At 49.8% G+C, this 25,994-nt stretch overlaps 1 protein-coding gene across 1 annotated transcript in view; it reads left to right on the top strand.

The window, feature by feature from the left end:
- Positions 1-25,994, top strand: part of LOC138521749 (butyrophilin subfamily 1 member A1-like) — a 403,727-nt gene that overhangs the window by 202,684 nt on the left and 175,049 nt on the right. The window contains exons 7-8 of the mRNA XM_069634802.1: positions 9,945-10,061; positions 11,231-11,257. Of these exons, the coding sequence (XP_069490903.1) occupies positions 9,945-10,061; positions 11,231-11,257 (144 nt within the window). The remainder of the gene's footprint in view (positions 1-9,944; positions 10,062-11,230; positions 11,258-25,994) is intronic.

Genomic DNA, 25,994 nt, shown 5'->3' with positions numbered 1-25,994 from the left:
AAAATTATATAATTGATATCGCAAAGGAGTAAAGGAATTGGAGGGAGAAATCGCAAGACTGGAGGCGGGCAACAAGGAGTCGGAGATAGCTAAATCAGCTAGGCAATTGGCACATGCGAGGGGGTGGCTAAAGCAACTGATTGATCGGTCTGTGGAGAGCACCATACTCAAATGTCGGCAGCCTTTTTACGGACACAGGAATACAGTGGGAAACATACTAGCGCGGCAATTAAGAGGAAGGGACCAGATATGTCATGGCAGGCTGAGGGCTCAGAGAGAGCGGGTGAAAGCGGCGGAGGGGGGCAAAAGAAAGTTAATGGAGGACTTCTTTGCAAAGTTATTCAGTGCAGAGTCATGTGATATACGGGACCATGATGCCTATATTGGGAACTGGGCCGGGCCCAGACTGTCAGATGAGCGAGCCACAAAAGCCTGGGGGCAGATGGCCTAACAGCAATTGTCTATAAAACATTTAGCAAACAACTGGGTGCCGCTCTGACGGACCTGTTTAATGAGTTCTGGGATAGTGGTCAAATCTCCTCATCTATGGAAATGGGCCATATCACCCTGATCCCAAAACCAGGAAAGGATCTACAGATATGTTCCTCCTATAGGCCAATAGCACTTATCAACATAGATGCTAAATTATATACGCGAGTCCTAGCTGCAAGACTTGAGGGGGTCCAGCCAAATCTGATTGCGCAAGACCAGTCCGGATTTATACAGAAGAGGAATACGTTTGATAACATGCAAAGAATACTTCATATCCCACGTTTCTCTTGGCGCTGGACGCTGAGAAGGTGTTTGATCGAGTAAAGTGGACCTATATGTTTAAAGTATTGCAAATGATGGGATTGGGACCACCTCAAGGTGATTCACGCTAACTATCAGAGTCCACAAGCCAAGGTGAAGGTAAATGGCAATCTCACTAGGCCCTTCACTATAACTAGGGGAACGAAGCAGGGGTGCCCCCTGTCCCACCTCCTATTTGCTGTAGTGATGGAGCCATTTGCGCAAAAGGGAAAACCCAGCGATAGAGGGAGCAAGGTGGGCCAAGGTGCAGCATAAAATAGGCTTTTTTGCGGATGATGTTATGCTAATGGTAACTAACCCGACACAGTCACTGCAAGAGATTATGCAGGAAAGGGTTTTCAAAGGTCTCAGGGTTCAAGGTGAACTTCTCTAAATCTGAAATACTGAACCTGTCGGTGGGGCCGGGCGAGCCGGAACACCTTAAAACCCAAACACTCTTTCGTTGGGTAGAAGGACCAGTGCGATACTTGGGAGTGAACTTAACCCCGAAATTGGAAACACTTTTTAAGGCAAACTATCCTCCCCTAACTGGTAAGATTAGGAAAGACTTGAGTAGATGGAAAAGCTTGCATGTCTCGCGGTTAGGGAGGATAGCGAACGTCAAAATGAACATCCTTCCGAGGCTTTTATAAATGTTCCAGGCTCTCCTGATCCCAATTGCGGGAGCTTTGCTGAAGGGGGTGCAGGATGAGATCATCCATTTCCTGAGGCCACACATTGGGAGGAATTTCTTATATAAGCCCAAACTGCAAGCGGGAGTGGGGTGCTTCAATGTAGTGAAATACTCCAGGCTGCACAGTTGTGGTTATTAGCAGAATGGGAAAGGGAGGATAATGAGAAACATTGGGTGCAGATGCAACAGGGGGTGGCGGGAGAATACATATGGAAGGTACCGCGGCTGAGAGGAGGCGACAGGCCAACAGGACTTAGAGAAAACACCATAACGATGTGTACATTTTCTATTTGGGACAAGGTGAACAGGAAGCATAATTTGGTACTGTGGCCATCACCAAGCACACCCATTTTTAGAAATCCAGCTTTCCCGCCTGGGATGGAGCATAATAGATTTACACAGTGATTGGTAGGGGGCCTGAGGGGGGCTTGGGGATCTGTACGATGGGCGTGCTTCAAGGCATTTGATAAATGTTCTCTAGAATTTGAGTTTAACAAAAGGGATCTCTTTACACATCAGCAGCTTAAACACTGGGCATGCACTCTGGCGATGAGAGAGGGGGCGACCAGAATGTTAACAGAGTGGGAGAGGACCATTTCAGATAGTGAGACTGATAGAGGTCTTATTTCCATGGTCTATAAAATCCTAACGGTAACGGGAGAGGTGGAGCAAGGTCCAATGAAGATAAGGAGCCAGTGGGAGTCAGGTGCAAGCAGACAGTTTATCGACAAGAAGTGGGAACATGCAACACGGGGGGTTCTTTGGGCCATACACGTCTGCGCAAAGCCTGGAACTGCAATACAAAATCCTGCATAGGTGTCATTGCACACCGAAGAATGTGCATAAAATGAAAGGAACCAACTCTCCACTGTGTTGGGGAGACTGTGGGGTAGAGCACATCTGGTGGGGGTGCCCGCAACTGAAACACTTCTGGCAGGAAGTGAAATCAAGGGTTAGCGAGATACTAGGGGTCAATCTGACCTTTGACCTAGCCTTGGTATTGCTTATCCTCCCTGTGCCAGGTGATGCCATGATCAGGGGGAGGATGGGAGTGTTGTGTGCAAACCTGACACTAAGCTCTAAACGTTGTATTGCAAGGCAATGGCGGAAGAGAGAAGCACCTGCGATTGTACAATGGTATTATGTGATATGGGAAATCTTTCGTATGGAAAAAACAAAACACCAGTCATTCGCGATGATCTAGCACGGTCCAGGAAGGTTTGGTCTCCCTTTATAGCTTATGCCCTTAAGGATGGCAACCAACTGTACATCCCCAAGAGATTGTGTATACTGGACGTGTTGCCAGAAGATGAAAAGTGCACAACGGACAGAATATTGTTGAATGATGAAAGATATGGTGGATTCAGACCTGAGGTGGGGAGGAGGGAATTATAGAATATCAGGGAGTTGACATAAAAGCATGTAGTGTAGGTCTTTGTTATTAGCAGCTGGGTGATATATACATTGTTAAAGCGGCACAACTGAAAAAATGATCATGGGTGGAAGTAACATTTCTTGACGTTGATAGTCAAATGTCTCTGTTTTACTGCCTGTCAGTGAAATCTTGGTTGCAAAAAAATATATAAAAAAAATAAACAAAAATGTCATTTTTTAAAAAAAGGGGCTGGGTTGGTTTCCTTAGCTGTAGAACTGGAAAAATGGTTTCTTCTCTTGATCCAGGAAGGAACATAAAAGACTCAGGACCCCTGCAGAAAAGGGAAGAGCCAGCCTAAGAGCAGACACAGGTAACCTGTGCTGGAGCACACGGAAGGGAGCGCCTCCCTTTTCTGGGGAGTCAGAAGGTAGGACAACGCTGAGAACGTGGTGGGCAAAGGAAAGACAGAGTCTGTGGAATGGTACCGAGCCCAGGAGGGCAGAGGGTCAGAGAAGCGTAGAGCCACTGTACTGGGGAAGAAGTGAGCCGCTGCTGCAGGCACTCACCGGTATCCCAAAATCCTGATGCCGAAAAACCTGCCGGTCACAGGCAGGAAGAACCAACTCATACAGAGACTGGACGTCAGAGTCACAGTTCCACAACGCCCAGAGAAGCCGCCTTCCCAGATGAGCCTTCGCGCAGGAGAACAGGCACGCGGCCGGCGAGAAACGCGGATGAAAGGCAGGGAGGCAGTGAGTATCCCACGAGGGGCTGACACTGAGAATACCCCACGAGGGAGTGAAAGCAAGTGACAAGATGTGCTGCCAGAGAAACCGTGGAGCCCACGGGGCGCTGACACTGAAATCACTCCACGAGGGCGGGTGAACAAGAGACAAACCATATGGCCAGAGAGGCCACATCGCCCACGAGGTGCTAGTCCAGGTAATAACCCTGAAGTTGGTGAAAGCAACGAATGAGAGAAACCGAGTATTAAACGAGGGGCTGATTCAAAGAACTAGGAGGTGAACTGTAGGAACTTTGCAAGCTTTGTGAACTTTTTCTTTTTGAACCTTGGGAACTTCATGACCTTGGTGAGACTACAAGGATATTTTCCCCAAGACCAGGGGGGATTTTCTTTAGAGGAGAGAAAGACTCAAATAACTTGTTTTCCTGAACTACACCGACAGGTCACAGCCTGAGACAAAGAGAGAGAACCAAAAACACATTGGGTGGGCAGCAGAAACCAGCCACCCGAAGCTTAGTTAGGCCAAGTTATATTGTTGTCATGTAGTGAAAGGGTGAGCCTAGGATTGAATAGGTTTTGGACAGAGGGTTGAACTTTTGTGAGACAACCTGATGAGCACCAATTTGTTATTTTTTTTGAAGATAGGGAGCAATCATCATAGCTATAGGGTTAGTTGATGTTACCTTTTTGTCAATAACCTCTGTTGAGCCATCTCCTCTTGTCCATCTCCTAGGCCTGACGTATAACAGTATCTAGGATGTGGAGGTTGGTGGCATGTATAGTGCAATCCCAAAACTGGATTCTGATGTCGAAGGAAGTTGGACTGTGATAAAACTTTTACAATCCACTTTGTCAATTTCCTGCCTCATCAAATCTTATACTACAAACGAAGCAATGCTAGTATGCAAATCCACAAAAATGTTATCCTGCATAAGAAAAGGTTACTTACCTGTTACAATGGAAACCGATGGCCACCGGCCGCCGAGAAGCTAAACTGAATCAAGCTGTGCTATGGAAACCTTTTTTCTCACAATTCTTTGTCTCTCTCCTCCCCCTCAAACGTTATACTACGCATTACCTGATGTTAGGCTGGGAATCTACAAAACACAGGTGCATCCATCCATCCATCCCATCCACTCCATCCATGCACCCACCCATCCATCCATCCACTTCATCCATCCATCCATCCATAGGCCAGCAGTTCTGATGTTTGCAGTTAATGGTATTTTGAGGTTTGTAGGCATGACTTTCTGTTGGTCCCATTAAGAAATGGTATAGCTCAAGAAACGAGCAAGCCGAAGGGCTGGGTCATTGTGTGACTGTTATTATGTGAGCCGTTAACATCTGCTGGCTGATTAAATATGTCTAACATCTTTCATTGGCAGTTGCGGCAAAACACCCTACAACTTGCATAGGAGGCTTATAAAATACCTCTGCTCTCTGGCCCACCTGCCATGGCATCTTCACCCTTTCAAGCACTAATTATCCAGGGCCCTCAAACCCTGTCCAACAGAACATAGGGCCATACGGGTGGATCCTGCCACGCTCAAATACAATGCAGACACACAAGAGCATGTACATGTGGGCATGCACTGCTTGAGGACTACATGCTGTGGCAAGAAGAGAAGATGCTGCTATACTAAGAGCCAGCACAGCACCATTCCCATGCAGAGAGGCATCCACATTCATGTAAACATGCTAGTTATAGCTGATATAATGCAGGTCTTACAGCATGATGGCCATATGCCCATTCCTGGCAGAGCAATGTTTGAGCAGCCTTATCTGAGGACACCAGAAGCAGCTGTGCCTGCATTCAGGTTTCCTGCTTAGGTCGGAGCTTAAATCCATGCGTACCTAAAACCCTACACTGAGGTGAGGCCTCCAGTCACAACATTATTAAGAACAACATGCAGATCCCGAATCAGGCTGAGGGGGTGGTTGCAAAAGTATGACAAGGGAAGTCCTCATAGATTTCATCACTTGTTCTGCATTCAACATCCATATCTCTTACAAACTCTTCATGCATCCTTTAATTCTTTCTCCGCTTGTCCTTACACCACCCTGACTGGCTCCAAGCTCCCCGGTGAGAGGCAAGGAAAGAGAGAGAGCACTGTGGTGAACCAGAAGGAGTCAGTGATTCACAAAAGTGTATTTAAATTGAAAGACAAATGCCCAGCTATCTCTATGGCTAAACTAAAACTAAGGGTGCACTTTAAACTCTAAAGTAAAAAGCCTGAATCCTAATCAAATAACTGGCCCTACCACTTTAGAAAAAACAAACAAAAAGAGAAGGGGACCAGGACAAGGTCTCTGCCTAGGACAGCTGTCTGGCCCAACACTTTGACTCTTCTTCCTTTTCTCAGGATGCAGAGGTTTATAAAGTTCCACAAAGTTCAAGGCCTATCAGTATAGGAAGACATTTCACAACTATCCTGCAGACTTGGTTGGTCAAAAGAAAGTATCCTCTGGAAAACATAGATTTGTCTCAGAACCTCTCCAGGTTCCCATGTAACACAGTTCTCTTTATAATAGGTCTGTGACTCTTGGACTACCCAAAGTCCTACAGCCCTCTGGCAGACTTGCTTTCTTTTATTTAAGGTAGTTCATATGTGGCACTTCCTCACTCAAGTTTCTTAGCCTTCTGTAACCTCACTGGCTTTCTCAGCATTGGTGAAAAGTGTCCTTACCTCATTCCCTCGGACTCACATAGGGCATTTGCCCATGAGGGTTTCTCAGAGTCCTCTGGCCCTCTGTCAGGTTCACTCAAGCAGGGCCTCGGTATGGCGTCTGACTGTTAGGGCTTTACGGGCTCCTGTAACCCCTGTGGCTTCTCCAGCTGGGACTAGTAATATTGTTTGGCTTCTCAGGGCTTCCCAACGCCCTTATGCCCAGTGATAGACTTGCTGAGTCTCTCATCAGGCTCCTGTAACTTTGTTGGCCTCCTCAGCCTTGATTATCAATGTTCGTACTTTTCAGTTGTGTTCTCTGATCGTGAGCATTTTCTTCCCTTCGGTAGCTCGTCTTCACGGCAAATTTTTTTTTCGTGTGAAGCTCAGTATTCCGGACTTCCCTCTGTAGTCTGGTATCAGCGTCTGTTACCAGGCCGGGGGCCCACCACAGCTTTCTCGTAGTCATGCCACCAGATGAGATGTCTCCCTCCCCACCTTGGCGTCTCAGTCGGTCACCAGGCTTCCGGCGTCCTAGGAGCACTTCGCTCTCTCTCCACGCTACGGCTGTCTCCACAGTACAGCATAGCACCACCCCACCAGGGCGTCTTTCCGTAACAGGATTGCCTCTACGCAAGATACTCTCCTCCCACTGCGTAGATGTTTCTCGTTTTCTGATTCAAAGTTCCTTGTGTTTATATACACGCAAGCACAAACAAAAGGGTTGTGTCCTTCTTCTGTGGATGTGGCGTTAAGGCAAGATCCATCATTACCTGAAACCAAAGAGATTGAAGAAATAGAAGTAATAACAGTCTTTCCAATTCTCATGTAGGCAGACAATGCATTCCCGACAGGGAGATCTTATCACCAAGAGAGGAGTCACTCCCATTGAGGTCCGGCTTGCCTAGACCACTTGGAAGTGTCTTGCTGAGCGGGCTCACCTCCCTAACCTCAAATGAGGTGGCTCCCCCCTGGGGAGAAGGGACGAGTACCCTAGATTCATTACAGCAAGCAAAAAGGAAAGAGACCAAGAGAGAGACAGCAGGGGACATATACAAAGGTTGGGGGAGAGGGAGAGGGCGAGAAACACATACGCATACACTCTGACTGGGACTGAGACGGAGGAACTGTAATTGAAGCAAGAGATTAGGACTGAGGCTTTGTAAATGTGGTGGAGACTAGCTGTGAGACTGTGACTGATACTAAGCGACTGTGTCTGACATTGGGGAACTGTGTTTGAGAGAGTGAAACTGCGACTGAGAGACTAACTAAGACAGCAAGACAGTGACTAAGAGTGCGAATAATCAAGTATGGCTGTGACTGGGAGGTTGAGACACTGAGACAGCGACTGGAAGACTGACTGGAAGACTGACTGAAATACTATGTCTGATCGGCTGTGACTAAGAAAGGGAAATAACGTGACTGAGGGACTGTTACTCAGACTGTCTGAGAGACTGAGATTATAACACTGTAGCCGTGACTGTGACTGAGAGACTTTGATGAAGAGGTTGTGGCTGGGTCTTGGACTATGCGACTGAGAGTTTGTTACTATGATTAAGAGCCTGTGACTGAGAGACCGTGGCTGAGACACTGTGGCTCAGAGTCTGTGGTTGAGATAGTGGGCCTCATAAATTGCCGGTATCCCACCGCTAATTCCGCCTGGATACCAGTAAACTGATCTACCGGTTGTTCCGCCACATGATATCCGAGGATATTACAGGTGGCGGAAAGGGCAGTACATGCCCTTTCCAATGAGTGCCATAGGACTCCACGGGGGGGGAGTGCCGGCAATACCGACACTGGTAATACTGGCAGTTTTCTGCCAGTGGGGGCTTGATTTACTCCCAGCTCTTGGCTGGAGGTAAATCAGTGACCCCCACTGGCAAACTTGTAGTTTTGCGGTGCAATAAAAGTGCCATTCATGGAATTACAGGCACTTTTACCAGCACTTTTCCCGCTCCGCAAAACTTGTAATGAGGCCCGGTGTCAAGATATTGGGTCTCATTACAAATTTGCCGGCATCCCAGCGGGATACCGGCAAACTGTAATACCATTTCCACCTGCTGGAATTACCGGCAGATTCCAAGTGGTGGAAACACCAGTAAATCCCCATTAAATGGAGGTATTTGCCAGTATTACTGGCACCGGTATTACCGGGCCGGCAATACCAGCAGTTTTTTGCCGGTAGGGTGGTGGATTTTCGTCCAGGCTGGAGCTGGAGACAAATCCAACACCGACCGGCAAACTTTTAGTGTGCCGGTGCGGTAATGTGCTGGTATGCGATAATACCACCATGTTATTACTGCACCGGCACACTCGCAATGAGGCCCATTGTGACCAAAAGACTGAGACTTACAAATTGAGACAAAAAGAAGAAGACTAAAGGACTGAGGTTGAGAGACTGACACGTAGGGCCTCACTTGGAATTACTGATACTTTATTGCACCACCACACTGAGAGTTTGAAAAAGAAACCAAAAAAAAGCCTTATTCACCTGCACAAAACAATTAATGCATTTGGTAATTACCTATCCCCATGTAGGCCACTGGGAATGACTGAAGAGTCTGCATCACTTTAAATCACGCTGACCCTTCTTGGTACCATTGCATGTGGTAAGGGTACCACACTCTAAATGAGCTCCTCAGATGCCATATGTTACAGACGTGCAGCTCTTTCGCTACCAATCTGTCCACAGGGGCGCAGGGGGGGGGGCGACACAGGTTTAGAGGGGTATGGCCCTCTTTCCTTGTGAAGGAACGTGCCCTGCGCTTGGCCAGATGCCCCCCTGCAGTCTGCAGAGCAGTCAGGGGCGCCAGGCCTGCTCTGCAATGCTCTTGTGTTCTCTTGTACTTGTGCTGAGAAATGAGGGCAGAAGAAAGCGTGGCGAGCAGCAAGAAACGAGAGCATTCCCGCATCCTAACTCCTCATTGGTACAGGTTCAGGAAAACATATCCTCGAAAACACAACACATACTAAATGGTACTTTAGCCAATACACACCACCCGTATCAGTGGATGCCATGACAACCACATTTGTGTCTTTCCGACAACCCTTCTCTCCTTCCTTGTATCATTGTTTTGGCTCCAGAGTGGTGTAAAAGTGGCACCACATGCAAAAAAAAATAAACAAATAAATAACTACCTTACATGAAACACTGGTTCTGCAGCTGGGTGACTTTCATGGATTTGTGCGATATCCCCCCAACTTTTCCAAAGGTGAGAAGGATGATATTATGCAAAGCGCGATGGACTAGGCAGGTGGGCTGTGGGATTCCGATTGACATTAGGAGCTCCTGATGTCACTGATTATTTCCTTTCTTATTCATAAAAGGAAGTTCTTGATCTTGTCAATAAGGGGCACAATATGCAAGCATGCTGGGGAATATTTGTTATAGGTAAGTACATTCTCCATACAGAGTATTAGCACCCAGGGAACCATCCTGGAGGTCTGACCCTCCTAAGCTACTGTAACCCCTAATTGTACACGTTATTTGATACTACGCAGTATATAGATCTCTGTCAATGGGAACTTTTGTCTGGCCTAATGGCAGGAGAAAGTAGCGGGTTGAGCAGCTGTGTGAGGGAGCAGCTATTAGCTATGTTGGCCATAAACCAAGAGACCTGAACTGCAGCCTACCTTGCACAGTGAAGTGAGTGACTTTCTTCTCTCCAGGGTCAGTCCTACAGACGTGTTCCTGCTGGAAATGGATTACCGGTATCTTGTTGGGATTCATGGCCTTCGTTGGCAGCTTGATCTTCCACTATACGTGCAAGAAAAGGAAGTGCAAAGGTAAGATGCGATGGGACAGGGAATTCAGAAGGACTTCTGAGGAAGAGAGAGGGGAGCTCTGTCTCCGCCATACTGACTCGTTATTTTCCTCTTGGTCTTCTACCTGGAAGCCCACATCATCTAGCCGTCTCCCGCCCCTCACAGGCACACACCTGCCTCTCTTCCGTCAGGGTCCTTAAATACCTTACCCCGGACAACACACTAGTCCCCATCACGCTGGCCTACTGCAACATTGTCCTCCTTCACCTTGTCAGTTACCCCTGAAATCCTTGCCACCACGCCCATGCCACCCTTCCCAGATCCACCGCTCTCTGTAGACACCATGCTCACACTTTACGCAGGCTAGGGGGCAGAGGGGGTGTCAGGTTGTAAGCTGACAGCCAGGCATACAAACGTGCATGTCCCTTTAATTCTCCAAATGCACACATCACACCATTTCCTACTCGCCAAGAGACCATTGTCACTAGCCAATGGCGAGCGCACATTGTGAGGCCTGCCACAGACGCATACAGAAGTCTCACTTCTGACAATTCAACTCAGTCCAGAGCCTTGTACCCTCATTTCAAGGTCGGTCCATCTCCTCCTACACCCCAGCCCCATCCATCACTGCCCCCATATCCACTCCTCCATGTGCATTCTCAGGATGCCTAGATTTTGGTACCTCTCCAATGAAAATCCTTTAAAGGTCTATAGTACAAATACAATATGTAGTAAGGGGGGTCCTTTGGGCGGATTCGCTTTGGACAGCACATGTAGGTATGCCGTAAGGCTGACCTTGAATGCTAAATAGAATAAGTCCGCATTTTGCCATACTTGCTATGGAGAGCAGCGTTTGGGCTGTCCACATACTTTATCTGTTGGCTGCATGTTCTCTCGGGACATTTCTCATAGTATCCTTCTAAACAGCCCATAAGCACCCCCAGAACCTTAAAATACCGCTGTTGTGTTGCCACTCACCTCTAGGTTCCTACCTATCATGGGGCAAATCCTCTGTGCAGCATTTGAGGCACTCCCTCAACCATTCCTCACTCCACCTCCCTCTCTCACTGGCCATTCACTCTCTGGCCTCGTTCACTGGATGCGCTGGGGCCATGCAATGCCTTCCCTGCACTCTGCCCTCTCTCTCTTGCGCGTAGCTGATGGCTGTTTCTCTTTTCTGTTTGTTTCAGAAGCCAACCCAAAGGGCGTCTATGATGGTAAGAGCTTAGGATTGTTGGCACTCTATTCTGTTTACCTCCCATCTACGCATGAGCATGCTTCGCAGCTCCCAATGTTAACAGTTCTATCGCGAGACATTGTCCAGGATGAGGGGTCATTTTGCCGTGTGCCCTAGAGATGATCGAAACAGAAGGAAATGGTCACAGGGATAACCTAAGGGGTCACCTTTGCACCCCCTCTTCATCATCACTCTCCCTCACCAACCCTTTCTCCCTCCTTTGCTATCCTCTCTTTTACCTTCCATTTTCATTTCCCTATCTCCCATTCACCCCTCCTTCGATCTCCCGCTCACTCACTATCCCTTTACTTCACCAACTGCTCTTCTCCTCCCTGTCAAAACTTCTCCCTCTAAATCTCCTTCCCATCCCTTTTTCCCACTCCTTAACAGCCCCTGTCCTTCTCCATCATGTTCCTTCATCTACACTAACCCCATCCCCTCCACCATACCGCTCCTTCACCATCCCTCATACCCTCCCCTTATTGCTTTCACTCTTACCAACCCTCTGCCTCACCGTCCCCAACGATACATCTCCTTCACCACCCCTGACGACACCCTCCCATCCCTTTCATCACGCCTTTCCTTCCCCAACCCATATTGTCCATCTGATTCAACACATTCTTACTCTCCTGCGCCATGCCTATCCTTTTCTGTGTCCCTCCCCACCTATCCCTTTTGTCATCCTTCTCCATCACCATCGCTCATTCCCTCTAGCTGTACTTCACCATGCCACGCCATCACCATCTCTCTTTCCCTCTGGCTTCACTTTACAATCCCTCTCCATCAACATCTCTCATTCCCCTGCCTTCACTTTATCATCCCTCTCCATCACCATCTCTCATTCCCTCTGGCTTCACTTTACAATCCCTCTCCATCAACATCTCTCTTTCCCTCTGGCTTCACTTCACCATCCCTCTCCATCAACATCTCTCATTCCCACTGGCTTTACTCTCCATCACCTTCTCTTATTCCCTCTGGCTTCACTTCACCATCCCTCTCCATCAGCATCTCTCATTCCCTCTGGCTTCACTTCACCATCCCTCTCCATCACCATCTCTCATTCCCTCTGGCTTCACTTTACCATCCCTGTTCATCACATCTCACATTCCCTCTGGCTTCAATTCACCATCCCTCTCCATCACCATCTCTCATTCCCTCTTGCTTCACTTCACCATCCCTCTCCATCACCATCTGTCATTCCTGCTGGCTTTACTTCACCATCCCTCTCCATCACCATCTCCCATTCCCTCTGGCTTTACTTTACCATCCCTCTCCATCACCATCTCTCATTCCCTCTTGCTTCACTTCACCATCCCTCTCCATCTCTCATTCCCTCTTGCTTCACTTCACCATCCCTCTCCATCAGCATCTGTCATTCCTGCTGGCTTTACTTCACCATCCCTCTCCATCACCATCTCTCATTCCCTCTGGCTTCACGTCACCATCCCTCTCCATCACCATCTCTCATTCCCTTTGGCTTCACTTCACCGTCCCTCTCCATCACCATCTCTCATTCCCTCTGGTTTCACTTTACTATCCATCACCATCTCTCATTCCCTCTGGCTTCACTTCACCATCCCTCTCCATCACCATCTCTCATTCCCTCTGCCTTCACTTTACCATCCCTCCCCACCACCATCTCTCTTTCCCTCTGGCTTCACTTCACCTTCCCTCTCATCACATCTCTCATTCCCTCTGGCTTCACTTTACAATCCCTCTCCATCACCATCTCTAATTCCCTCTGGCTTCACTTCACCATCCCTCTCCATCACCATCTCCCATTCCCTCTGGCTTCACTTTACAATCCCTCTCCATCACCATCTCTAATTCCCTCTGGCTTCACTTCACCATCCCTCTCCGTCACCATCTCCCATTCCCTCTGGCTTCACTTTACAATCCCTCTCAATCACCATCTCTAATTCCCTCTGGCTTCACTTCACCATCCCTCTCCATCACCATCTCCCATTCCCTCTGGCTTCACTTTACAATCCCTCTCCATCACCATCTCTTATTCCCTCTGGCTTCACTTCACCATCCCTCTCCATCACCATCTCCCATTCCCTCTGGCTTCACTTTACCATCCCTCTCCATCACCATCCCTCATTCCCTCTGGCTTCACTTTACCATCCCTCTTCATCACCATCTCTCATTCCCTCTGGCTTCACTTTACCATCCCTCTCCATCACCATCTTACATTCCCTCTGGCTTCACTTCACCATCCCTCTCCATCACCATCTCTAATTCCCTCTGGCTTCACTTCACCATCCCTCTCCATCACCATCTCTCATTCCCTCTTGCTTCACTTCACCATCCCTCTCCATCACCATCTCTCATTCCCTCTGGCTTCACTTCACCATCCCTCTCCATCACCATCTCTCATTCCCGCTAGCTTTAATCTCCATCACCATCTCTCATTCCCTCTGGCTTCACTTCACCATCCCTCTCCATCACCATCTCTCATTCCTTCTTGCTTCACTTCACCATCCGTCTCCATCACCATCTCTAATTCCCTCTGGCTTCACTTCACCATCCCTCTCCATCACAATCTCTCATTCCCTCTTGCTTCACCTCACCATCCCGCACCATCACCATCTCTCATTCCCTCTGGCTTCACTTCACCATCCCACACCATCACCATCTCTCTTTCCCTCTGGCTTCACTTCACCATCCCTCTCCATCACATCTCTCATTCCCTCTGCCTTCACTTTACCACCCCTCCCCATCACTATCTCTCATTCCGTCTGGCCTCACTTCACCATCCCACACCATCACCATCTCTCTTTCCCTCTGGCTTCACTTCACCATCCCTCTCCATCACCATCTCTCATTCCCTCTGCCTTCACTTTACCATCCCTACCCATCACCATCTCTCATTCCCTCTGGCTTCACTTCACCATCCCACACCATCACCATCTCTCTTTCCCTCTGGCTTCACTTTACAATCCTTCCCCATCGCCATCTCTCATTCCCTCTGGCATCACTTCACCATCCCTCTCCATCACCGTCTCTCATTCCCGCTGGCTTTACTTCACCATCCCTCTCCATCACCATCTCTCATTCCCTCTGGCTTCACTTTACAATCCCTCTCCATCACCATCTCTCATTCCCTCTGGCTTCACTTCACCATCCCTCTCCATCACCATCTCTAATTCCCTCTGGCTTCACTTCAACATCCCTCTCCATCACCATCTCTCATTTCCTCTGGCTTCACTTCACCATCCCTCTCCATCACCATCTCACATTCCCGCTGGCTTTACTTCACCATCCCTCTCCATCACCATCTCTCAGTCCCTCTGGCTTCACTTTACAATCCCTCTCCATCACCATCTCTCATTCCCTCTGGCTTCACTTCACCATCCCTCTCCATCACTGTCTCTCATTCCCTCTGGCTTCACTTCACCATCCCTCTCCATCACCATCTCACATTCCCGCTGGCTTTACTTCACCATCACTCTCCATCACCATCTCTCATTCCCTCTGGCTTCACTTCACCATCCCTCTCCATCACCATCTCACATTCCCACTGGCTTTACTTCACCATCACTCTCCATCACCATCTCTCAGTCCCTCTGGCTTCACTTTACAATCCCTCTCCATCACCATCTCTCATTCCCTCTGGCTTCACTCCACCATCCCTCTCCATCACCGTCTCTCATTCCCTCTGGCTTCACTTCACCATCCCTCTCCATCACCGTCCCTCATTCCCTCTGGCTTCACTTCACCATCCCTCTCCATCACCATGTCTCATTCCCTCTGGCTTCACTTTACAATCCCTCTCCATCACCATCTCTCATTCCCTCTGGCTTCACTTCACCATCCCACGTCATCACCATCTCTCATTCCCTCTGGCTTCACTTCACCATCCCTCTCCATCACCGTCCCTCATTCCCTCTGCCTTCACTTCACCATCCCTCTCCATCACCATCTCTCATTCCCTCTGGCTTCACTCCACCATCCCTCTCCATCACCGTCTCTCATTCCCTCTGGCTTCACTTCACCATCCCTCTCCATCACCGTCTCTCATTCCCTCTGGCTTCACTTCACCATCCCTCTCCATCACCGTCCCTCATTCCCTCTGGCTTCACTTCACCATCCCTCTCCATCACCGTCCCTCATTCCCTCTGGCTTCACTTCACCATCCCGCTCCATCACTGTCTCTCATTCCTGCTGGCTTTACTTCACCATCCCTCTCCATCACCGTCCCTCATTCCCCCTGCCTTCACTTCACCATCCCTCTCCATCACCATCTCTCATTCCCTCTGGCTTCACTCCACCATCCCTCTCCATCACCGTCTCTCATTCCCTCTGGCTTCACTTCACCATCCCTCTCCATCACCGTCTCTCATTCCCTCTGGCTTCACTTCACCATCCCTCTCCATCACCGTCCCTCATTCCCTCTGGCTTCACTTCACCATCCCTCTCCATCACCGTCCCTCATTCCCTCTCGCTTTACTTCACCATCCCTCTCCATCACCGTCCCTCATTCCCTCTGGCTTCACTTCACCATCCCTCTCCGTCACCATCTCCCATTCCCTCTGGCTTCACTTTACAATCCCTCTCCATCACCATCTCTAATTCCCTCTGGCTTCACTTCACCATCCCTCTCCATCACCGTCCCTCATTCCCTCTGGCTTCACTTCACCATCCCTCTCCATCACTGTCTCTCATTCCTGCTGGCTTTACTTCACCATCCCTCTCCATCACCGTCCCTCATTCCCTCTGGCTTCACTTCACCATCCCTCTCCGTCACCATCTCCCATTCCCTCTGGCTTCACTTTACAATCCCTCTCCATCACCATCTCTAATTCCCTCTGGCTTCACTTCACCATCCCTCTCCATCACCATCTCCCATTCCCTCTGGCTTCACTTTACAATCCCTCTCCATCACCATCTCTTATTCCCTCTGGCTTCACTTCACCATCCCTCTCCATCACCATCTCCCATTCCCTCTGGCTTCACTTTACCATCCCTCTCCATCACCATCCCTCATTCCCTCTGGCTTCACTTTACCATCCCTCTTCATCACCATCTCTCATTCCCTCTGGCTTCACTTTACCATCCCGCTCCATCACCATCTTAAATTCCCTCTGGCTTCACTTCACCATCCCTCTCCATCACCATCTCTAATTCCCTCTGGCTTCACTTCACCATCCCTCTCCATCACCATCTCTCATTCCCTCTTGCTTCACTTCACCATCCCTCTCCATCACCATCTCTCATTCCCTCTGGCTTCACTTCACCATCCCTCTCCATCACCATCTCTCATTCCCGCTAGCTTTAATCTCCATCACCATCTCTCATTCCCTCTGGCTTCACTTCACCATCCCTCTCCATCACCATCTCTCATTCCTTCTTGCTTCACTTCACCATCCGTCTCCATCACCATCTCTAATTCCCTCTGGCTTCACTTCACCATCCCTCTCCATCACAATCTCTCATTCCCTCTTGCTTCACCTCACCATCCCGCACCATCACCATCTCTCATTCCCTCTGGCTTCACTTCACCATCCCACACCATCACCATCTCACTTTCCCTCTGGCCTCACTTCACCATCCCTCTCCATCACATCTCTCATTCCCTCTGCCTTCACTTTACCATCCCTCCCCATCACTATCTCTCATTCCCTCTGGCCTCACTTCACCATCCCACACCATCACCAACTCTCTTTCCCTCTGGCTTCACTTCACCATCCCTCTCCATCACCATCTCTCATTCCCTCTGCCTTCACTTTACCATCCCTACCCATCACCATTTCTCATTCCCTCTGGCTTCACTTCACCATCCCACACCATCACCATCTCTCTTTCCCTCTGGCTTCACTTTACAATCCCTCCCCATCGCCATCTCTCATTCCCTCTGGCATCACTTCACCATCCCTCTCCATCACCGTCTCTCATTCCCGCTGGCTTTACTTCACCATCCCTCTCCATCACCATCTCTCATTCCCTCTGGCTTCACTTTACAATGCCTCTCCATCACCATCTCTCATTCCCTCTGGCTTCACTTCACCATCCCTCTCCATCACCATCTCTAATTCCCTCTGGCTTCACTTCAACATCCCTCTCCATCACCATCTCTCATTTCCTCTGGCTTCACTTCACCATCCCTCTCCATCACCATCTCACATTCCCGCTGGCTTTACTTCACCATCCCTCTCCATCACCATCTCTCAGTCCCTCTGGCTTCACTTTACAATCCCTCTCCATCACCATCTCACATTCCCGCTGGCTTTACTTCACCATCACTCTCCATCACCATCTCTCATTCCCTCTGGCTTCACTTCACCATCCCTCTCCATCACCATCTCACATTCCCACTGGCTTTACTTCACCATCATTCTCCATCACCATCTCTCAGTCCCTCTGGCTTCACTTTACAATCCCTCTCCATCACCATCTCTCATTCCCTCTGGCTTCACTCCACCATCCCTCTCCATCACCGTCTCTCATTCCCTCTGGCTTCACTTCACCATCCCTCTCCATCACCGTCCCTCATTCCCTCTGGCTTCACTTCACCATCCCTCTCCATCACCATGTCTCATTCCCTCTGGCTTCACTTCACCATCCCTCTCCATCACCATCTCACATTCCCGCTGGCTTTACTTCACCATCACTCTCCATCACCATCTCTCAGTCCCTCTGGCTTCACTTTACAATCCCTCTCCATCACCATCTCTCATTCCCTCTGGCTTCACTTCACCATCCCACGTCATCACCATCTCTCATTCCCTCTGGCTTCACTTCACCATCCCTCTCCATCACCGTCCCTCATTCCCTCTGCCTTCACTTCACCATCCCTCTCCATCACCATCTCTCATTCCCTCTGGCTTCACTCCACCATCCCTCTCCATCACCGTCTCTCATTCCCTCTGGCTTCACTTCACCATCCCTCTCCATCACCGTCTCTCATTCCCTCTGGCTTCACTTCACCATCCCTCTCCATCACCGTCCCTCATTCCCTCTGGCTTCACTTCACCATCCCTCTCCATCACTGTCTCTCATTCCTGCTGGCTTTACTTCACCATCCCTCTCCATCACCGTCCCTCATTCCCTCTGCCTTCACTTCACCATCCCTCTCCATCACCATCTCTCATTCCCTCTGGCTTCACTCCACCATCCCTCTCCATCACCGTCTCTCATTCCCTCTGGCTTCACTTCACCATCCCTCTCCATCACCGTCTCTCATTCCCTCTGGCTTCACTTCACCATCCCTCTCCATCACCATCCCTCATTCCCTCTGGCTTCACTTCACCATCCCTCTCCATCACCGTCCCTCATTCCCTCTCGCTTCACTTCACCATCCCTCTCCATCACCGTCCCTCATTCCCTCTGGCTTCACTTCACCATCCCTCTCCATCACTGTCTCTCATTCCTGCTGGCTTTACTTCACCATCCCTCTCCATCACCGTCCCTCATTCCCTCTGCCTTCACTTCACCATCTCTCTCCATCACCATCTCTCATTCCCTCTGGCTTCACTTCACCATCCCTCTCCATCACCATGTCTCATTCCCTCTGGCTTCAATTCACCACCCCTCTCCATCACCGTCCCTCATTCCCTCTGGCTTCACTTCACCATCCCTCTCCATCACCATGTCTCATTCCCTCTGGCTTCACTTCACCATCCCACGTCATCACCATCTCTCATTCCCTCTGGCTTCACTTCACCATCCCTCTCCATCACCATCTCGCATTCCCGCTGGCTTCATTTCACCATCCCTCTCCATCACCATCTCACATTCCCGCTGGCTTTACTTCACCATCCCTCTCCATCACCATCTCTCATTCCCTCTTGCTTCACTTCACCATCCCTCTCCATCACTGTCCCTCATTCCTACTGGCTTTACTTCACCATCCCTCTCCATCACCGTCCCTCATTCCCTCTGGCTTCACTTCAACATCCCTCTCCATCACCATCTCACATTCCCGCTGTCTTTACTTCACCATCCCTCTCCATCACCATCTCTCATTCCCTCTTGCTTCACTTCACCATCCCTCTCCATCACTGTCCCTCATTCCTGCTGGCTTTACTTCACCATCCCTCTCCATCACCGTCCCTCATTCCCTCTGGCTTCACTTCAACATCCCTCTCCATCACCATCTCTCATTCCCTCTGGCTTCACTTCACCATCCCTCTCCATCACCATCTCGCATTCCCGCTGGCTTCATTTCACCATCCCTCTCCATCACTGTCTCTCATTCCTGCTGGCTTCACTTTACAATCCCTCTCCATCACCATCTCTCATTCCCTCTGGCTTCACTTCACCATCCCTCTCCATCACCGTCTCTCATTCCCTCTGGCTTCACTTCACCATCCCTCTCCATCACCATCTCTCTTTCCCTCTGGCTTCACTTTACAATCCCTCTCCATCACCATCTCTCATTCCCTCTGGCTTCACTTCACCATCCCTCTCCATCACCATCTCTCTTTCCCTCTGGCTTCACTTCCCCATCCCTCTCCATCACCATCTCTCTTTCCCTCTGGCTTCACTTTACAATCCCTCTCCATCACCATCTCTCATTCCCTCTTGCTTCACTTCACCATCCCTCTCCATCACCATCTCTCTTTCCCTCTGGCTTCACTTTACAATCCCTCTCCATCACCATCTCTAATTCCCTCTGGCTTCACTTCACCATCCCTCTCCATCACCATCTCCCATTCCCTCTGGCTTCACTTTACAATCCCTCTCCATCACCATCTCTTATTCCCTCTGGCTTCACTTCACCATCCCTCTCCATCACCATCTCCCATTCCCTCTGGCTTCACTTTACCATCCCTCTCCATCACCATCCCTCATTCCCTCTGGCTTCACTTTACCATCCCTCTTCATCACCATCTCCCATTCCCTCTGGCTTCACTTTACCATCCCTCTCCATCACCATCTTACATTCCCTCTGGCTTCACTTCACCATCCCTCTCCATCACCATCTCTAATTCCCTCTGGCTTCACTTCACCATCCCTCTCCATCACCATCTCTCATTCCCTCTGGCTTCACTTCACCATCCCTCTCCATCACCATCTCTCATTCCCGCTAGCTTTAATCTCCATCACCATCTCTCATTCCCTCTGGCTTCACTTCACCATCCCTCTCCATCACCATCTCTCATTCCTTCTTGCTTCACTTCACCATCCCGCACCATCACCATCTCTCATTCCCTCTGGCTTCACTTCACCATCCCACACCATCACCATCTCTCTTTCCCCCTGGCTTCACTTCACCATCCCTCTCCATCACCATCTCTCATTCCCTCTGCCTTCACTTTACCATCCCTACCCATCACCATCTCTCATTCCCTCTGGCTTCACTTCACCATCCCACACCATCACCATCTCTCTTTCCCTCTGGCTTCACTTTACAATCCCTCCCTATCGCCATCTCTCATTCCCTCTGGCATCACTTCACCATCCCTCTCTATCACCATCTCTTATTCCCTCTGGCTTCACTTCACCATCCCTCTCCATCACCATCTCCCATTCCCTCTGGCTTCACTTTACCATCCCTCTCCATCACCATCCCTCATTCCCTCTGGCTTCACTTTACCATCCCTCTTCATCACCATCTCTCATTCCCTCTGGCTTCACTTTACCATCCCTCTCCATCACCATCTTACATTCCCTCTGGCTTCACTTCACCATCCCTCTCCATCACCATCTCTAATTCCCTCTGGCTTCACTTCACCATCCCTCTCCATCACCATCTCTCATTCCCTCTTGCTTCACTTCACCATCCCTCTCCATCACCATTTCTCATTCCCTCTGGCTTCACTTCACCATCCCTCTCCATCACCATCTCTCATTCCCGCTAGCTTTAATCTCCATCACCATCATTCATTCCCTCTGGCTTCACTTCACCATCCCTCTCCATCACCATCTCTCATTCCTTCTTGCTTCACTTCACCATCCGTCTCCATCACCATCTCTAATTCCCTCTGGCTTCACTTCACCATCCCTCTCCATCACAATCTCTCATTCCCTCTTGCTTCACCTCACCATCCCGCACCATCACCATCTCTCATTCCCTCTGGCTTCACTTCACCATCCCACACCATCACCATCTCTCTTTCCCTCTGGCTTCACTTCACCATCCCTCTCCATCACATCTCTCATTCCCTCTGCCTTCACTTTACCATCCCTCCCCATCACTATCTCTCATTCCCTCTGGCCTCACTTCACCATCCCACACCATCACCATCTCTCTTTCCCTCTGGCTTCACTTCACCATCCCTCTCCATCACCATCTCTCATTCCCTCTGCCTTCACTTTACCATCCCTACCCATCACCATCTCTCATTCCCTCTGGCTTCACTTCACCATCCCACACCATCACCATCTCTCTTTCCCTCTGGCTTCACTTTACAATCCCTCCCCATCGCCATCTCTCATTCCCTCTGGCATCACTTCACCATCCCTCTCCATCACGTCTCTCATTCCCGCTGGCTTTACTTCACCATCCCTCTCCATCACCATCTCTCATTCCCTCTGGCTTCACTTTACAATCCCTCTCCATCACCATCTCTCATTCCCTCTGGCTTCACTTCACCATCCCTCTCCATCACCATCTCTAATTCCCTCTGGCTTCACTTCAACATCCCTCTCCATCACCATCTCTCATTTCCTCTGGCTTCACTTCACCATCCCTCTCCATCACCATCTCACATTCCCGCTGGCTTTACTTCACCATCCCTCTCCATCACCATCTCTCAGTCCCTCTGGCTTCACTTTACAATCCCTCTCCATCACCATCTCTCATTCCCTCTGGCTTCACTTCACCATCCCTCTCCATCACTGTCTCTCATTCCCTCTGGCTTCACTTCACCATCCCTCTCCATCACCATCTCACATTCCCGCTGGCTTTACTTCACCATCACTCTCCATCACCATCTCTCATTCCCTCTGGCTTCACTTCACCATCCCTCTCCATCACCATCTCACATTCCCACTGGCTTTACTTCACCATCACTCTCCATCACCATCTCTCAGTCCCTCTGGCTTCACTTTACAATCCCTCTCCATCACCATCTCTCATTCCCTCTGGCTTCACTCCACCATCCCTCTCCATCACCGTCTCTCATTCCCTCTGGCTTCACTTCACCATCCCTCTCCATCACCGTCCCTCATTCCCTCTGGCTTCACTTCACCATCCCTCTCCATCACCATGTCTCATTCCCTCTGGCTTCACTTCACCATCCCTCTCCATCACCATCTCACATTCCCGCTGGCTTTACTTCACCATCACTCTCCATCACCATCTCTCAGTCCCTCTGGCTTCACTTTACAATCCCTCTCCATCACCATCTCTCATCCCCTCTGCCTTCACTTCACCATCCCACGTCATCACCATCTCTCATTCCCTCTGGCTTCACTTCACCATCCCTCTCCATCACCGTCCCTCATTCCCTCTGCCTTCACTTCACCATCCCTCTCCATCACCATCTCTCATTCCCTCTGGCTTCACTCCACCATCCCTCTCCATCACCCTCTCTCATTCCCTCTGGCTTCACTTCACCATCCCTCTCCATCACCGTCCCTCATTCCCTCTGGCTTCACTTCACCATCCCTCTCCATCACCGTCCCTCATTCCCTCTGGCTTCACTTCACCATCCCTCTCCATCACTGTCTCTCATTCCTGCTGGCTTTACTTCACCATCCCTCTCCATCACCGTCCCTCATTCCCTCTGCCTTCACTTCACCATCCCTCTCCATCACCATCTCTCATTCCCTCTGGCTTCACTCCACCATCCCTCTCCATCACCGTCTCTCATTCCCTCTGGCTTCACTTCACCATCCCTCTCCATCACCGTCTCTCATTCCCTCTGGCTTCACTTCACCATCCCTCTCCATCACCGTCCCTCATTCCCTCTGGCTTCACTTCACCATCCCTCTCCATCACCGTCCCTCATTCCCTCTGGCTTCACTTCACCATCCCTCTCCATCACCGTCCCTCATTCCCTCTGGCTTCACTTCACCATCCCTCTCCATCACTGTCTCTCATTCCTGCTGGCTTTACTTCACCATCCCTCTCCATCACCGTCCCTCATTCCCTCTGGCTTCACTTCACCATCCCTCTCCGTCACCATCTCCCATTCCCTCTGGCTTCACTTTACAATCCCTCTCCATCACCATCTCTAATTCCCTCTGGCTTCACTTCACCATCCCTCTCCATCACCATCTCCCATTCCCTCTGGCTTCACTTTACAATCTCTCTCCATCACCGTCCCTCATTCCCTCTGGCTTCACTTCACCATCCCTCTCCATCACTGTCTCTCATTCCTGCTGGCTTTACTTTACCATCCCTCTCCATCACCGTCCCTCATTCCCTCTGCCTTCACTTCACCATCTCTCTCCATCACCATCTCTCATTCCCTCTGGCTTCACTTCACCATCCCTCTCCATCACCATGTCTCATTCCCTCTGGCTTCACTTCACCATCCCACGTCATCACCATCTCTCATTCCCTCTGGCTTCACTTCACCATCCCTCTCCATCACCATCTCGCATTCCCGCTGGCTTCATTTCACCATCCCTCTCCATCACCATCTCACATTCCCGCTGGCTTTACTTCACCATCCCTCTCCATCACCATCTCTCATTCCCTCTTGCTTCACTTCACCATCCCTCTCCATCACTGTCCCTCATTCCTGCTGGCTTTACTTCACCATCCCTCTCCATCACCGTCCCTCATTCCCTCTGGCTTCACTTCAACATCCCTCTCCATCACCATCTCACATTCCCGCTGGCTTTACTTCACCATCCCTCTCCATCACCATCTCTCATTCCCTCTTGCTTCACTTCACCATCCCTCTCCATCACTGTCCCTCATTCCTGCTGGCTTTACTTCACCATCCCTCTCCATCACCGTCCCTCATTCCCTCTGGCTTCACTTCACCATCCCTCTCCATCACCGTCTCTCATTCCCTCTGGCTTCACTTCACCATCCCTCTCCATCACCATCTCTCTTCCCCTCTGGCTTCACTTTACAATCCCTCTCCATCACCATCTCTCATTCCCTCTGGCTTCACTTCACCATCCCTCTCCATCACCATCTCTCTTTCCCTCTGGCTTCACTTCACCATCCCTCTCCATCACCATCTCTCTTTCCCTCTGGCTTCACTTTACAATCCCTCTCCATCACCATCTCTCATTCCCTCTTGCTTCACTTCACCATCCCTCTCCATCACCATCTCTCTTTCCCTCTGGCTTCACTTTACAATCCCTCTCCATCACCATCTCTAATTCCCTCTGGCTTCACGTCACCATCCCTCTCCATCACCATCTCCCATTCCCTCTGGCTTCACTTTACAATCCCTCTCCATCACCATCTCTTATTCCCTCTGGTTTCACTTCACCATCCCTCTCCATCACCATCTCCCATTCCCTCTGGCTTCACTTTACCATCCCTCTCCATCACCATCCCTCATTCCCTCTGGCTTCACTTTACCATCCCTCTTCATCACCATCTCTAATTCCCTCTGGCTTCACTTTACCATCCCTCTCCATCACCATCTTACATTCCCTCTGGCTTCACTTCACCATCCCTCTCCATCACCATCTCTAATTCCCTCTGGCTTCACTTCACCATCCCTCTCCATCACCATCTCTCATTCCCTCTGGCTTCACTTTACCATCCCTCTCCATCACCATCCCTCATTCCCTCTGGCTTCACTTTACCATCCCTCTTCATCACCATCTCTAATTCCCTCTGGCTTCACTTTACCATCCCTCTCCATCACCATCTTACATTCCCTCTGGCTTCACTTCACCATCCGTCTCCATCACCATCTCTCATTCCTTCTTGCTTCACTTCACCATCCCGCACCATCACCATCTCTCATTCCCTCTGGCTTCACTTCACCATCCCATACCATCACCATCTCTCTTTCCCTCTGGCTTCACTTCACCATCCCTCTCCATCACATCTCTCATTCCCTCTGCCTTCACTTTACCATCCCTCCCCATCACTATCTCTCATTCCCTCTGGCCTCACTTCACCATCCCACACCATCACCAACTCTCTTTCCCCCTGGCTTCACTTCACCATCCCTCTCCATCACCATCTCTCATTCCCTCTGCCTTCACTTTACCATCCCTACCCATCACCATCTCTCATTCCCTCTGGCTTCACTTCACCATCCCACACCATCACCATCTCTCTTTCCCTCTGGCTTCACTTTACAATCCCTCCCTATCGCCATCTCTCATTCCCTCTGGCATCACTTCACCATCCCTCTCTATCACCATCTCTTATTCCCTCTGGCTTCACTTCACCATCCCTCTCCATCACCATCTCCCATTCCCTCTGGCTTCACTTTACCATCCCTCTCCATCACCATCCCTCATTCCCTCTGGCTTCACTTTACCATCCCTCTTCATCACCATCTCTCATTCCCTCTGGCTTCACTTTACCATCCCTCTCCATCACCATCTTACATTCCCTCTGGCTTCACTTCACCATCCCTCTCCATTACCATCTCTAATTCCCTCTGGCTTCACTTCACCATCCCTCTCCATCACCATCTCTCATTCCCTCTTGCTTCACTTCACCATCCCTCTCCATCACCATCTCTCATTCCCTCTGGCTTCACTTCACCATCCCTCTCCATCACCATCTCTCATTCCCGCTAGCTTTAATCTCCATCACCATCTCTCATTCCCTCTGGCTTCACTTCACCATCCCTCTCCATCACCATCTCTCATTCCTTCTTGCTTCACTTCACCAT

Source organism: Ambystoma mexicanum, chromosome 13 (genome assembly GCF_040938575.1).
Source record: "Ambystoma mexicanum isolate Mex_15411 chromosome 13, UKY_AmexF1_1, whole genome shotgun sequence".
In the NCBI taxonomy this organism is placed as follows: domain Eukaryota; kingdom Metazoa; phylum Chordata; class Amphibia; order Caudata; family Ambystomatidae; genus Ambystoma; species Ambystoma mexicanum.
This window is presented reverse-complemented; position numbering and strand designations above follow the sequence as displayed.